Consider the following 16,350-nt stretch of genomic DNA (forward strand, 5'->3'; position numbering starts at 1 on the left):
TAAGATTACTTTTAGGATTTTTGCCATAGTTGCCTATGTGGATGAAAAAAACATCATTGAAGATAAAGAACACAGGGATGAAAAAGAGATGGTTTGTAAGGAATACTCTAAGTTCAAATTTAGAAAAATGACTAGGAGAAGCCTTTGAAGTATTCAGATAGAGATGTCCAACAATTTGTTGTACACAAAATCGGAATTTCAAGAGTGGTCCAAAATACAGAGATTTGGGAATTATCAGCATAGTTACTTTTCTTATTTTCAGTCATGACTTTAGAAATGGTAATGTTTTCACATTTAGAGAGTAAAGTCTATGCGACAGAGTAAATCAACGAAAACATTTATAAAACTTCTATTAAATGGTTAGTATTATAAAATTAATCTTAAGATTTTAAACAAAAAATACACAATTTAGAGGTAAAATATTCAAGTCTGGAATGACTTGAAAATATGACCCCTCATCGCTCCCCACCTCCATTTCAAATCCTCGATATTGATTTGCTGGGATAATCAGTTTGAATAGTGTTTTATAGATCATTCTAGAAACTATTTATTTACATAAAGCAGGGCTGCCAAGTCAAATAACTCCAGGGACCATCATTCATATTAGGGACTGTGTAAAATGGCCACATCTGGGATTGTACCCATCTGCCCACTGATAAAAGGTACCATGCACAAATATACAGCCTTCCTTTCTTATTAGCGTAAATGGAATTGAACTCCCTCCCCCCAATTGTGTAGTTGTATGCATTTCTCTATATGTACACACAGCTCTAACTCTTTTTTTTGAAAAGTTTGGGTAATGCTGTTTTATGAATATATTATTTATTTAGTCAGTCAGACTAAATAAATAATTTACAGAAAAGTATTTAGGTTGTTTCTAGATATTTTACTATTATTGACAATGATCTACTATCATTTACATATACCCATATGATAAGCTCTTGAATATTAAACTGTGTCTTGAAAATTCTTTATAATAGCAAATTAAGAGCTCCAGGAAGCTTCAGTTTTAACCTAGTATTTCTCATTCTTATATATTTTTAAATGAATTAATCCTTTTTTTGGTCCATTAAGTAGGTATAATTTTTTTTTTTTGGCACCTAATTTTCTCTTGACATTATATGGCTACAACTAAGGAATTCAAATTCACTGTATTGATCTTTGAAAGCAGAAAACTTGAGGTACCATCTTATTATCGGCTGTTTTATTCAGGACTCCATTATTAAAAGTGGTAAAACTTTTACTTGAATTTTTTTGTTGTTAGCTTTCAAGGTTAATTATATTCTACTTTCATATAAAATAGCGTCATCACTTTATCTAAAATGGTGTCCAAAGTATAGCCAACACCACTAATTTTCTCCAGATTCTACAAAATCAAAAGTGTTTTAGTCTTACAACATAGATCGCCATTGTCATTAGTGCCTGATTTTCCTTCTTTACTACTTTAATGGATTAAACACACACACACACACACACACACAAAAAAAACAACACATACACACACAAAAAGCAAAACATGTATTATTATGAAAACCACCTCATCTGCTACTTGATTATAAAAAATAACCAAAAAGAGAGCATTAGAAGACAGACTGTACTGAATGGCTTACAGCCAAGAAAGCCAAGACCAAAGAGTTGTAAAAGTTCACACTAAGCCTGTGCCTGGCAATGGAGGAGGAGAAACGTGTAATTCAGATCATATCAGGAAGCAGAAGAAGTAGGTGACTGCAGGCTCATTTCTGCATTATCTGCTTTCTATGAACTTAAACTGGATTGCAAATAGAGATTACCAGGAAACTGATGACTGCCACTATTATCAAATCATAAAATGTCTGGGATTAAAAGATACCAACACTGATGATTACTGCTATCATAATATCATACAAAGTCTTGGGAACATAGGACTCTTGAAACAAAATCTATTACAAGATGCTTTCTAGATAGGTGTTATCTATAACACAGGTAGAAAAGGAGAAAAGAACCCAATGATAATTTTAAGAGATCTGACTTCCTGTATATAATTGCTAGTGTCTCTAATTGACAATTAGAAGGAAAATGCTGGTAGGTTTGATTTTTTTTAAAGAAATAAATGACCAAATAAATGATTTTCAAGTATTATAAAACGAGCGCTGAGTCAAACCAGGGATTATCATAGTATAAACAATTCTGTAATTCACATAGCAATAAACAGTACTTTAACCCAATTCATACCTCTAATAGCTCAAATTGGACTTAACAAATGGGATTGTGGACCTGCTATATACATGTATAGACTCTTTACATAATCACACTGTTTTAATACAACACTTCTGAAATACCAGAATAACACATATAAAGTAACACGTAGGAACATGCACATACAGACAATTCTGCTGGCATTACTTCACTACAGAGATCCAGCACTCTATTTACTGAACTGCTTACAGTTCCAAGACCTTGTAATTAATGACAAATGAAGTCAAAATAACATCATTCCAAAGAGGGTGGTGAATTTATAATTTATGAAAAGTAGGGCTAGAGAAATAATGTAGATTTGGATTTTTAAATCAAGTATGCAAATGCCTCGGGAAAGGGTTTAAAAGAGGGGGTGGGAAGAATCTATTAGAAGGTCCTAGAAATGCACTTATGCTTGGCTTTAACTCAATAAGATGCTGACTGATAAATATTCATATATTTTAATTCTACCCTTCATCTGATTTAAACTTGTAAGTGGCAAATATGAAATAGTTAGAGTCTATCTGCCACTGTGACCATAGCATGGGGCACTCACTGGTGTTTACCTGTGGAGCAAGGTGTGGTCACAGTGCCATCCATCAGGGGTTGGAGGGCTGTTATGGGCTAAACGTGCCCCCGCAAAATTCATATGTTGAAATCCCAACTCCTGGTACCTCAGGATGTATTTGGATTTAAAGTCTTTAAAGAGGTAATGAAGGTAGAATAAGGTCCTTAGGGTAGGCCCTAATCCACCCTGACCAGTTTCTTTATCAAAAGAGATTAGAACACATACATACATTGAGGAAAGACAAAGTAAAGACACAGGGAGAAGATGGCCATCTCCAGTCTAAGGAGAGAGGCCTCAGAAGAAACCCACCCCGCCAACACCTTGATTTTGAACTTTTAGCCTCCAGAGCTCTGAGGACACCAATTTCTGCTGTGTAAGCCAAACTAGTTTTATGGTACTGAGTTATGGCAGCTCTAGAAAACTAATGCAGAGCTGACTGACATGAACCATCAAAATTACTCTTTAATAGCTCAGATATAGCCACTCTATCATTCTCTATATAGTTTATAAAAATTCTGCAAAGGAAATTTATAATGAAAACAAAGATTTCAAAATAAAGATGCCACAAACTCAAGACTGATAAATTCTGAAAATAGTTCGCATCAGAAGTCTATTGACAATAATCAAACCCATCCATCATAGTTAATAACTTTTAATCATTAAAAAGCAAAAAGTTAAAAAACAGAAACCAAACAAACAAACAAACACAAAAAAACAACCTACCTATCTTACTAATATGTTTAATTCACGTTATAACAATAGGCAGCTCTTTAAAGGCTTTCCCCCTCCTCTCTCTCTTTTTAAATAATTGTACAAACTGTGTCTGCCACTAAGTTTCTTCATGAAATGGTCTGTGAATGTTTTTTGAAAAAATACACTGTAGTAATTTGAGAAAATAATTTCTAAGAAAATTACTTTTGTTTCAATGTCATAGTATGTGCATTTATTTTATTTGGTGCATTAAGAAGCACCTGCATTTACATGACTTTAATCAATATGCATTATGTGATATGTATAAAATAACAGATAGTTTTGCTATTTATTTATTTTTCTTAACCAGGTCAGAAAGCACACAGAGTTAAATTCAGGATTTACCAGGACAATAAACATAACTAAAAAATAATTGGTTATCGAAATGCTGAAAGTGAAAGCTAAAATTAAAAAAAATAGAGCTTTAGTCATATCTCCACTTTGTCATTTTGAAAATAATAAATATTCACTTCTACATTATAGCATATATTATGATACATTTGCATAATCACTTTTATGAAATGTACAATTAGAAATACAAAAATATTTCAAATTGACTTTTTGGCTTTACAAATATTTCAATATGTTATTGAAATATGTTTGTTATTTTTGAAATAAACAAAAAAAATGTGGGTACTTCATTCAGCTTAATAGTTATTATTCAGGGATTAGTTAGAATTGACATTTAATTATTAAACACACTGAAATAAATATTGCAGAATGCGGGAAAATAAATATAGATCACAATTTTCAAGCATAGTGTAATTTATAACTATGATGCTATGTTCTGTAACTTGGCATGTTTACATTATTTAAAGCATTTTTAAAAAGCATCACTCAATGCCAGAAGCCTCTCAAAACAAGTATAAATAAAAGGCAGAAAGAGCTACACAAAGCTTTAGGCCAGATTTTCTCCCTTATGTATTCAACCTTGATGTGTTTACATCGAGGTTTGCTGTTTAACCAGATTTTCAGTTAGGAGCACCTCTCCTCTAGATAATAAAACTAATAGAACAGCTATAAAAATTGTAAACTGCCATTACAGGGGTCCCATAAATGTAAAACTGCCGATAGAATTTGGGGATTTACACCTAGGTTTGTCCCTTTACAGAGGCAAGCATGCACAAAGTCACTGTAATAACCCTTCAAAATCAGATAATATTCTGACAGCTCAGTTTCACTGACAAAAGAGTCCTGGGCAGAAGCCAGGAGGCCCAGGTGCTCTGTGTCATGCCAGTATTTAATGCAGTCTAATGTCAGATAGATGCTAGGGAGAGAAAATACTCTGAATAAAGGATAGATAATAGCATGGACAGCCACTCGTGGCAAAATTACCTGTGCTCATCACGCTGTGAGCTTTGTATTAAATTTTTCTGTCAAGTGGCAGGAATCATAGGGAGAAGTGCCTCAGAAAACCCTGCTTGTAACCTTGGATAAGGATCTATAATATTAGGCTTTCATATGATAATGGCAAATGATGCCCTTTTTGAAAAATTGCTGACTGGTAATTAAAGTCCTAATCAGATTGCAGTTGGAGAGGACCAGGAGATAGGGAATGCTGCTGGGACACCCTTCTTCCCCTGCCCCTTTAGCAAATTTAGCCAAGTTGACAAGATGGGTGAGTCTGAAAGAATTTATCTTACATGAATTTCCCACAAAGCCTTGGGGTTGTTTTATAAAATGAGAAGGTGGTGGTTTAATAAACGGTAGGCCACGTGAGGCACTTTCATTAAAGACTTTCTTTAGAGAACACCACAATGTTTGCATTATTCTCCTGGGCTCCCTTGAGAATACAAGCCTTACCTCTTCAGTGAGAGTCAGTACTGTATGTGAAGGCATGAAGAGAGATGATTGGATTTGCCTTTTGGTGCACACAATAACCGTTTGTAACGTCACTATAGTTAGAATTAACATTCATACGAGTTTACTGTCTTCTATTTGAATGCAAAATTCCACAGGGGAAAAAAAAAAACGACGCCACTGGAAGATTTATCAGTAAATCTGAGGAAGGTTGATCCCAGGCCATTACTTTAGCTACAATAACGTCTATCTGTTTGAAATTATACAATAATCTTTTAAAAATATTAAAAGTATGCATTGTTTTAGTTTCTTAAATCACCAACTTATTAGAAAACTGCAAGGACTAGAGATGCCCGGCAAGATATGGAAGTCGATCAATCCTATAAGTAACAGGAGACTTACTGTTAATGAAAGTTTAATGTAATTTCTAATGTCAGTGGACACATTCACTAGTCAGGGAGAGCCAGGGTAAACGGGCGAGATTCATAGATGTTTTCGTCATTGCAATGGACTTACCATCTGTGTAGGCTTCTCTGCGCAGATGTCCTGGCTGGTGTTTTTGTTTCTTGGCCGGTCTGGCCTTCTGTATTACAGCAGCACTCATGTTGCTGTCTGTAGAAACAGGACTTGTAGGTCGAGGGCACTGGGATGCATGAAAGTGTCGGCGGCCTGAGGGGGCAGAAATCAGAGCCAAATTCATCACCAAATTTTAGTTATAATAGTAATAATAAAAATAAACATGAAAACTAGAAACATCCCTGATTTAAAAAAAAAAAGTTTACGTAAACAAGACTAGCAAAGAGTAAGATTTTTGTCACTTTGCTTGAGCTATCCAGTGGGGAAAAATACTCTAGAAGCATTTTCACGCTCTCTCTCTTTTTTTTAACCGCAATATTTCATCCTGTGAAAGTTTATGATAGCTATTAAAGAAAAACATTCCAACTATTTTTGCAACTAACTTTACTAAAGTTATTGTTAAACAAAAATGATAAGTACATTTTTGCATAATATATTCAATGTCGCTTTCTCAAGAGGAATAGCCAGCCCTTAAGAAATTCATGTTTTAAGAATGAACAGTACTAATTACATCTTCTATTTTTATTAAATATATGTTTATGTTATTCTTTGAAGGCATATTCCTAATATCTTAATACATGCTCAAGTATTTTCTCTTAAGGTGGCCTGAAATTAAGCTAGCTTACAAATTTAGGTATGCCAAAAATTATTTACACCACTTTTCTATCGCAATATAGAAATTTTTCTGGTTCTGTATACTTAAAGTGACACCTCCAGAAACTTCTGTTTTTTGATGATGGCAGAGGTGTTTTTTGATTACAGGCATACATACCTCAGAGATATAGCCAGTTTGGTTCCACACCAGCACAATAAAGCAAATATCACAATAATGGGAGTCGTAATCTTTTTGCTGGTGGAGGGCCTTGCGTTCAATTTGTAAAAAACGCAACATCTGTGAATCTCAATAAAGCAAAGCACAAAAGTATGCCTGTATTTGGTTTTGGAGGAACTGTATTCGCAGGTACCAGTGACAACTAAATTTTCTAATCAGATAAGGTGAATTTCAGTGTTCTCAGGTGGTCCTATACATGACCTTCACTCTTTTGGTTTCTAGAAATTTCAGAGACTCAAATCCAGAACTTTCTGTCGTTCCACAAGAAACTTCAAACAGACCTAGACAACATGTCTTTTGGCTACAAACAAGAGAATCCACATACACGGAAGTCAACACATTTAAAGATGCTAACTGAAGCATATTAACTAATAGACATTAATGCAGCCAAGTGAGAAGCATTGTGATAGGATTATTCATTCATATTAACTTCAAGTCATATGATAAGCAACACCCTTTCCTGAAAAGAATATTTTAATAGGCAAAGGCCAATGCATGTTTAGTTCATTATAATTATGCGCCAAACTAAAACCCGAAGTGCTACTAAATTACAATACAATAAAATATTAAACCAAACTCTCTTTAGTTATGATGGAGACTATTACAATGAAAGTTACATATCCATGAAAGGAGAGAATTAGGGCTGAGACTGAACCCATTATTCATTCTATGGTATAAGGGCATCTACTACTCATAGACCCAGAGGCATAGGGTCGTTTACAGATGAATTTTCATGTTATTTCCATGTCTCGTTGATTTAATGAACTGAAACACACCCTAATGCAATCTGAAAGCAGTAGTTTGAAATGCTTAATTACACTTTTTTTTTTTTTACAGAAGATTAAAAAATAAGGATAAACAAAAGCTATATATAAAGTTAGATGTTATTTATTAGGAAAGATAGGTAGGTTTGCATACTTATTTTGTTAAAAGTACATTCAGCAGCTGCTGGGTGGGGGGATTTAGTTGAATATAATAAAATATAGGCCTGGCTGAAATAAATATACATTCTATAATAATAAGTTGAGAGATATCAGGCATTTTTTCCGGTAACACATTTTTGATAAATAACATATAGAAATAACTTTGATATGAGTTAAATTTTCTTTTAATACATTCTACGCTGATAAAAAATAATGACCGATGCAGGATCTGAAGAGAACATGAAAAACTATCAATGTGCTAGTTATTATACTAAGGAAAAAATAAAACAACAAAAAAGCAATTATTGATTTTTTGTGATAGTCTTTTCTTTCTCAGAAGTATATCTTTCTTGCTGACCATATTATTTTATTCTTTCTATTTCTTGGCTACCAGAAATACACAAATAACATGTATATGAAAGTATATATTCCATTCTACAGAAATGAAAATGTGATAAATGTATGATTTAAATTTAAATTATTTTCTTTCTCATACTATTTACTTTCTAAACAGGGTTGGGAGTAGGAGATAAGCAAAAATGGGTTGAAACATAAGAATGGATTTATGGTAATTAAAAACAGGCTACTGGCAATGAAAAGACAAAATAGAAAATATATATAATCGTTTAGATTAACTTGCTCTCTGGATTATTAGATGAACAATGTTTACTTTAAGTATTGAACATATTTATGCTTTGAAATATATGTATATTACAAACATCTTTATATTTTCCCAATAAAATTGATATTCTAATTGAGAGGGCATGAAGAGAATGGGGATGAAAGAGAAATAGCCCAGTCTCCAATGGCTGAGTGTCCTCACTTGATATTAATCTATTTCTCTGAGAGAATTTCTAATTAAATGGGCTAAGAGAACTACCATAATAAATTTTATTTTGATGATGTTTTACATCTTAAAGAAAACACATAACAAACCTCATTTAAATGACTGTGTGTACACCTGAAGGAATTATGTACGTACATACATCTCTCTCTCTCTCTCTCTCTCTCTCTCTCTCTCTCTCTCTCTCTCTCTCTCTCTATATATATATATATATATATATATATATACATATATATATATATATATATATACATTTGTTATGATCTTAAAAATGAAGATATTAAGATAGCTTCACATACATCACATGATTTATTAAATAAAAATAAAAAGGAAGATTAAAAAAAAAAATTCCTTGCCAAGACAAAGGGAATAATCAAGCTATGCCATATTCTTGGACCTTGGTTTCCTTATGTAGAAGGGGAACAAGGAAGCGCTGCCTTTCACACAGGACATAAGGTTACAGGCGATAATGGGGGGCTGGCACACACACACACAGCGCGTTCTCTTTTCCCGGTCAATGGAAGGGGAACAACCTACCAGCAGCATCCTGCATCTGACGTCGTGCCACTTTCAGACCCGCATACTCTGCTGCGGCGGCCACCGCCTGGGCAAAGTCGGCATCGGTGAAAAAAGAGCCGTCGGAAGAACTAACGCTGGAGCGTCCACTGGAAATGTTGTCCTCCTCCGAGGCTGAGCCCCAGCCGTTGATCATGGATCCAGTGACAGAGCTCTCCAGGTCCCCGACGCTGGAGGCAGGGGTCTGCTCCAGGCCGCGTAACAGAAGCCTTCTCGTCTGCATCTTGGCCACTTCCATGTCAGCTTCGTCCTCTTCCTCTTCGGGCACATCCGTATCCATATCTGAGACCAGGGGTCCTGAAATGTAGCCGTAGGTATGTGGTGGGGAAATCGGTCGTGGAGGTGGAGGGGGGCTTACAGGCTGCCGTCTGCAGGAAGGCAAATGAACACGTAGGACTCAGCTCACAAAAGGATAGTTAACCAAGAAATTCACACCACAATGATTGAAACTTTCTTTCCATGTGCCTTATTTATTCAGCAAAAAAATAAACAAAAACAAAACCTGGAAATCAGAGTATGTCTAAGTTTTGTTTTGAGTTGTAAGAAATTTACCTCAAAACCAGAGGCGCTTTTAACCCAACTGGATCACCTTTTGATTCAAGTTAAACAGAAATATACTCAGCTATCTATAAGTCTCCTTATGTCTTATCACTTGGATTATGTTCAGCTAAAAAGGGGGAGAGAATACTGATTTTCACATTTGTTCTATATATTTGTCTCATGTATTTGTCCTATAGCATATTGGATATTATTGACAGCTTATTATTACCAAAGACAAAAGCTATCAATCCTCAAACAGATTGCTCCATAAACGTATAAAACATGTTACTTTCCCTTTCCTTCACTGCTACTCTAACCATTGTAAAAAAATACCCATTCATTCTGACTATGGAGATAGAATTTCACAGGATTAAAAAATTATACATTCAGCATATGACAAAAGGCTATGAGTGCTAAAAGCAACATTTCATCTGAGTTACTCAATTCGGAGTTTCACTAAAGGTTATCTGCTATTTTCAAATCTATTGCTATTACAATTATTCCAATCTGTCTTTCAACAAAATGCTTAAAGCTGAGGACAAAATAAGACAGTATACTACAATTTAAGTTCACTGAGTTACCAATAACTGGTTTCAACCATCCCTCCACCAACCTGGAGAACAAATTAGTTCAAAGCAATCCATTTACTACCATTCCACACCATCACCCAAACTCATCTTAGTCATAGACGACTAAGAAAGACATTAGGGAAAAGCAAGGTTTCTGGAAAGAAATTATTCCCAAGGAAGGAAAAAACCAAGAGATTAACCCTTAAAGTAGGAAAGTGCCTGAAAAATGGGAAGAGATATAATGACTTCTACTAATAGTTGGAGGATGGCTTAGTCAGTGACGTGCTCCCGAAGGTTAAAGAGATGACATGCATGGGAATATCATTTGGAAGGGTCATGATAAAGTCTCGTCAAATCCTGTGCTTCTGAGAAGTAAAGAGGACAGAGTCCACTCAGACCTGACAGCCTGAGCACGAGTGTTGGATGACAGATGCGATTAAGACCTAGTGTCATCTGGTGACTTTCATGGCTTGGGAAACTAAGAGAGAGATGCATATCACAACTGGTAGTCCACTTGAAGATGTGGCTCAATTGTTTAGGGACTACAAATGCCTAGAGAAGCTGCCCAGTACTGCGCCTGTCATTTACGAAGTCAGCTGGTGCCAGCCTCTTCCTTCACCATCCTATGATCCCCACAGACGACATACAATAGTCAGCACTAACCAAGGAAGACTGGACCTTCATCCAGTCGGCCCTGTTTCTGTTTCCTGGTCCTTGCCTTAGCACTTAGGACAATGCACCTGGAAGACGGAGGGAGAGGGAAATGGTTGAAAGCAGACCATGCCCCTTTTTTACTCCATGCCAACATAGCTACATACATGTGCAATCTGAAAGATTATCTGGAAGTGCACAATTACAGTTTTACAAAGAAGAAGACTGGGTCTTAAATGAAAAGAAAGCATACAAGCAAAACAACGTTGGGTCCGATCAAGACTTAATGAAGGGACCTACTATAAGAGAAAAAGGGAAGTTCAATATAGTACAGTTTTTAGGGTGTGATGGCAGATGTTCAAAGAAAAAGTTTGTGTTTTTTTATCCCAATAGATTGAGACACTTCAATAAACATGTGTTATTAACACAAACGGAAAACCATTAAAAAGAAATGGTTAAAATATTACAATTAACTCATTAATTAAGCACCTATTTTCTAACTACATATATTTTACAATGTTAACTCATTTGATTCTCACAACTTTTCAAGGTACTTCTTTTATTATTTTACAGATGACGATATTAAAACTCAGAAAAATTAAGGACCTTGCCAAAGTGCCCACCACTAATATGAATCAAGTTTAGAATTTTGTCTCTCTCTTTTTTTTTAATTTATTGGGGTAACAATTGTTAGTAAAATTACAGATGTAATTCTGTATTACATCATCTATAAATTCCATTGTGTGTTCACAACCCAGAGTCAGTTCTCCTTCCATCACCATATCCTTGATCCCCCTTACACTCATCTCCCACCCCCCACTCCCCTTACCCTTTGGTAACCACTAAACTATTGTCTGTCCATGAGTTTTTGTTTCTCACTTGTCTTGTTCTTTTGTTGTTTTTGGTTTATATACCACTTATCACTAAAATCGTAGGGTTCTCTGCTTTTTCTGTCTAACTTATTTCGCTTAGCATTATACTCTCAAGATCCATCCATGCTGTCACAAATGTTCCTATATCATCTTTTCTTACCCCGAATAGTATTCCATTGTGTATATATACCACAACTTCTTTATCCATTCATCTATCGAAGGACATTTTGGTTGTTTCCATGTCTTGGCCACAGTAAACAAAGCTGCAATGAACACTGGAGCACAAGTGTCTTTATGTATAAATGTTTTCAGATATTTTGGGTAGATACCCAGGAGAGAGATTGCTGGGTCATATGGTAATTCTATTCGTAATTTTTTGAGGAACCTCCACACTGCCTTCCATAATGGCTGTACCAGTCTGCATTCCCACAAACATTGTAGAGGGTTCCTTTTTGTCCACAGCCTCTCCAACACTTGTTACTATTTGTCTTATTAATGATAGCCATTCTGACTGGGGTGAGGTGATATCTCATTATGATTTTTATTTGCATTTCTCTGATGATAATTGATATTGAGCATTTTTTCATATGTCTATTTGCCATTTGTATGTCCTCTTTGGAGAAATGTCTCTTCAGGTCCTCTGCCCATTTTTCAACTGGGTTGTTTGTTTTTTTGTTGTTGAGTTTCATGAGTTCCTTGTATATTTTGGATATTAGCCCCTTATCGGAGGCACTGTTTGTAAAAATCTCCCATTCAGTTGGTTGCCTCTTTATTTTGTCGATGTTTTTTTTTTGCTGTGCAGAAGCTTTTAAGTTTCATATAGTCCCATTTGTTTATTTTAGCTTTTACTTCTCTTGCCTTTGGAGTCAAATTCATGAAATGCTCTTTGAAACCAAGGTCCGTAAGTTTAGTACCTATGTTTTCTTCAATGCAGTTTACTGTGTCAGGTCTTATGCTTAAGTCTTTGATACATTTTGAGTTAATTTTGGTACAGGTGACAGATAGCAGTCCAGTTTCATTCTTTTGTATGTGGCTATCCAATTCTCCCAGCACCATTTATTAAAGAGGCTGTCTTTTCTCCATTGTATGTTTTTTGCTTCTTTGTCAAAAATTATCTGTCCATATTTATGTGGTTTTACTTCTGGGTTCTCAATTCTATTCCATTTGTCTGTGTGTCTGTTTTTCTGCCAATACTATGCTGTTTTGATTATTGTAGCAATGTAGTACAAGCTAAAGTCAGGGAATGTGATACCTCCAGTATTGTTCTTTTTTCTTAATATTGCTTTGGCTATTTGGGGTCTTTTGTGGTTCCAAACAAATCTGATGGTTTTTGTTCTATTTCTTTAAAAAATGCCATTGGGATTTTGATGGGGATTGCATTAAATCTGTATATTGCTTTGGGTAATATGGCCATTTTAACTATGTTGATTCTTCCAATCCATGAGCACGGAATGTCTTTCCATTTCTTTGTGTCTTCTTCAATTTCTTTCAAAAATGTCTTATAGTTTTCAGCATATAAATCCTTCACATCCTTGGTTAAGTTTATTCCTAGGTATTTTGTTCTTTTTGCTGCAATTGCAAAAGGAATTGTTTTTTCTATCTCTTTTTCTGAGATTTCATTGTTAGTATATAGGAATGCAATGGACTTTTGTACGTTGATTTTGTAGCCGGCAACTTTCCTTATATTCGACGATTGTTTCTAATAGCTTTTTGATAGAGTCTTTAGGGTTTTCTATATATAGCATCATGTCATCTGCAAAGAGTGACAATTTAACTTCTTCATTCCCAATTTGGATGCCTTTTATTTCTTTCTCTTGCCTGATTGCTCTGGCAAGGACTTCCAACACTATGTTGAAAAGCAGAGGTGATAGGGGACAGCCTTGTCATGTTCTTGAATGAAGAGCAAAGGGCTTCAGTTTTTCACTATTAATTATGAGATTATCTGAAGGTTTGTCATATATGGCCTTTATTATGTTAAGGTATTTTCCTTCTATACCTATTTATATTAAGAGTTTTATTCATAAATGGATATTGTATCTCGTCAAATGCTTTTTCTGCATCAATTGACATAATCATACGATTTTTGTCCTTCATTTTATTTATGTGATGTATCACATTGATGGATTTGCGGATATTGAACCAACCTTTTGCCCCAGGGATGAACCGCACTTGGTTGTGATGAATAATCTTTTTAATGCATTGTTGTATTCGATTTGCTAGAATTTTGTTTAGGATTTTTGCATCTGTATTCATCAGAGATATTGGTCTTTAGTTCTCTTTTTTTGTGTTGTACTTACCAGGTTTCCGTATCAGGGTAATGTTGGCCTCATAAAATGAGTTAGGAAGTACTGTCTCTTCTTCAAATTTTGGAAGAGTTTGAGCAGGATTGGTATTAGATCCTCCTTGAAGGTTTGGTAGAATTCACTAGTGAAGCCATCTGGTCCCAGACTTTTGCTTTTGGGAAGGTGTTGGATGACTGATTCAATTTTGTTACTGGTGATCGGTCTGTTTAGATTTTCCAGTTCTTCATGGTTCAGCCTAGGAAGGCTATCTGTTTCTAAGAACTTGTCCATTTCTTCTAGGTTATTGAATTTGGTGGCATATACTCCTTCATAGTATTCTTGGATGATCCTTCGTATTTTTGTGGTGTCTGTGATAACTTCCCCTTTTTCTGCTGACGTTGGGTTTCATTTGTTCTCCTTTTTGTAGTTCTTTAAGGTGTAACATGAGATTATTTATTTTTCTTGTTTCTTCAGATAGGCCTGTAATGATATAAATTTCCCTCTTAAAACTGCTTTCGCTGCATCCCAAAAATTTTGGTAGGATGTATTTTCATTGTCATTTGTTTCTATGTGTCTTTTGATCTAATTTCTTCTTTGACCTGGTCGTTCTTTAATAGTATGTTGTTTAATCTCCATGTATTTGTGGTTTTTCCTGCTTTCTTTTTGCAGTTGATATCCAATTTCAAAGCCTTGTGATCAGAGAATATGGTTGGTATGATTTCAATCTTCTTAAATTTGCTGAGGCTGATTTTATGTCCCAATATATGGTCTATCCTTGAGAATGTTCCATGTACACTAGGAAAAAATATACAGTCTGATGTTTTAGGATGAAGTGCCTTATATATGTCAATTACGTCCATTTCATCTAATGTGTCATTTAGGGCTGCTATTTTGTTATTTATTATCTGTTTGGATCATCTATCCATAGCTGTCAATGATGTGTTTAAATCCCGTAGTATAATTGTGTTTTAGTCAATTTCTCCCTTTAGTTCTGTTAGTAGTTGCTTGGTATATTTCGGTGCTCCCTGATTGGGGGCATAAATATTGATGACTGTTATGTCTTCTTGTTGTATAGTCCCCTTTTCCATTATGAAAAATCTTTGTCTCTTGTTATCTTTTCACCCTGAAGTCTGTTTCATCTGATATCAGTATGGATACACCTAATTTTCTCTGGATACCATTTGCTTGGAGTGTCAATTTCCACCCTTTCACTTTGAGTCTATGCTTGTCCTTGTAGCTGAGATGTGTCTCTTGGAGACAGCATGTGGTTGGGTTTAGTTGTCTGATCCAATCTGCTACTCTGTGCCTTTTTATTGGTGAGTTCAGTCCATTGACATTTAGCGTGAATATTGATACGTGAAGATTTCCTGTCATTTTATCTTTAGTTTTCTGGTAAGGTTGTGTCTGCATTGTTTCTTTGATCTTTCGTTGTTGTCTATTATTTCTGTGTGGTGGTATTCTATGATGTTTCCCTCTGTTTCTTCCTTTATTACAGTATATATTTCAGTTCTGGATTTTTTTTTTTTGAGTGGTTACCCTTAAGTTTATGTAAAAGAAAGCTTCATATTTAGAGTATTCCATTTTCTTCAGCATTCTTACTTTCTTCATTCCCATATTCCAGTACAGGCCTCTACTCTCCCCCTTTTTATGTTTTGGTTGCCACAAATTCTCCCTGTTGATGATTAGTATTTCTTATAGTGCAGGTCATGTATTAGAAAATTCCCTCAACTTCAATATGTCTGGATAGGTCTTTATTACTCCTTCATAGCTAAAGGATATCTTTGCTGGATACAGTTCTTGGCTCATAATTTCTCTCTTTCAATAGTTTGAATATTTGGTTCCACACGCTCCTGGCTTGTAAAGTTACTGCTGAAAAATCTGATGATAATCTAATGGGCTTTCCTTTGAAGGTTACCGTCTTCTTTTCCTTGGCTGCCTTGAGGATTCTTTCTTTATTGTTGATTTTAGACAGCTTCAATACAATGTGCCTTGGAGAATGTCTGTTGGGATTGAGATAATTAGGTGTTCTATTTGCTTCTTGGATTCTAGGATCCAGTTCTGTCCACAAGTTTGGGAAGTTCTCATCGACAATTTCTTTGAATATATTCTCTGTTCCTTTCTCTCTTTCTTCTCCTTCTGGTATGCCCATTATTCTTATATTGCTCTTTCTGATGCAGTCAGAAAGTTTTTGTAGAGTTCTTTCATTTCTGTTAAGTCTCAAGTCTCTTTCTTCTTCCATCCGTGCAATTTCCAGGTTTTTATCTTCGATGTCACTGATTCTTTCCTCCATCTGGTCAACTCTACTTCCTAAGCTGGCTATTTTTCTTAATTTCTTCTATTGAGTTCTTAATCT

General features: G+C 35.1%; 1 protein-coding gene across 8 annotated transcripts in view; it reads right to left on the reverse strand.

Annotated features, from left to right (window-relative positions):
• ROBO1 (roundabout guidance receptor 1) overlaps nt 1-16,350 on the reverse strand; it is a 1,124,592-nt gene that overhangs the window by 8,034 nt on the left and 1,100,208 nt on the right. For all 8 annotated transcript variants that reach the window (XM_081074401.1, XM_081074396.1, XM_081074400.1 and 5 more), the window contains 2 exons: nt 9,045-9,451; nt 5,849-6,001 (listed from right to left, as the gene is read on the reverse strand). In XM_081074401.1, coding sequence (XP_080930527.1) covers nt 5,849-6,001; nt 9,045-9,451 — 560 coding nt within the window. The remainder of the gene's footprint in view (nt 1-5,848; nt 6,002-9,044; nt 9,452-16,350) is intronic.

The sequence above is a fragment of the Rhinolophus hipposideros genome, assembly GCF_964194185.1.
Source record: "Rhinolophus hipposideros genome assembly, chromosome: 2".
Taxonomy (NCBI): Eukaryota; Metazoa; Chordata; class Mammalia; order Chiroptera; family Rhinolophidae; genus Rhinolophus; species Rhinolophus hipposideros.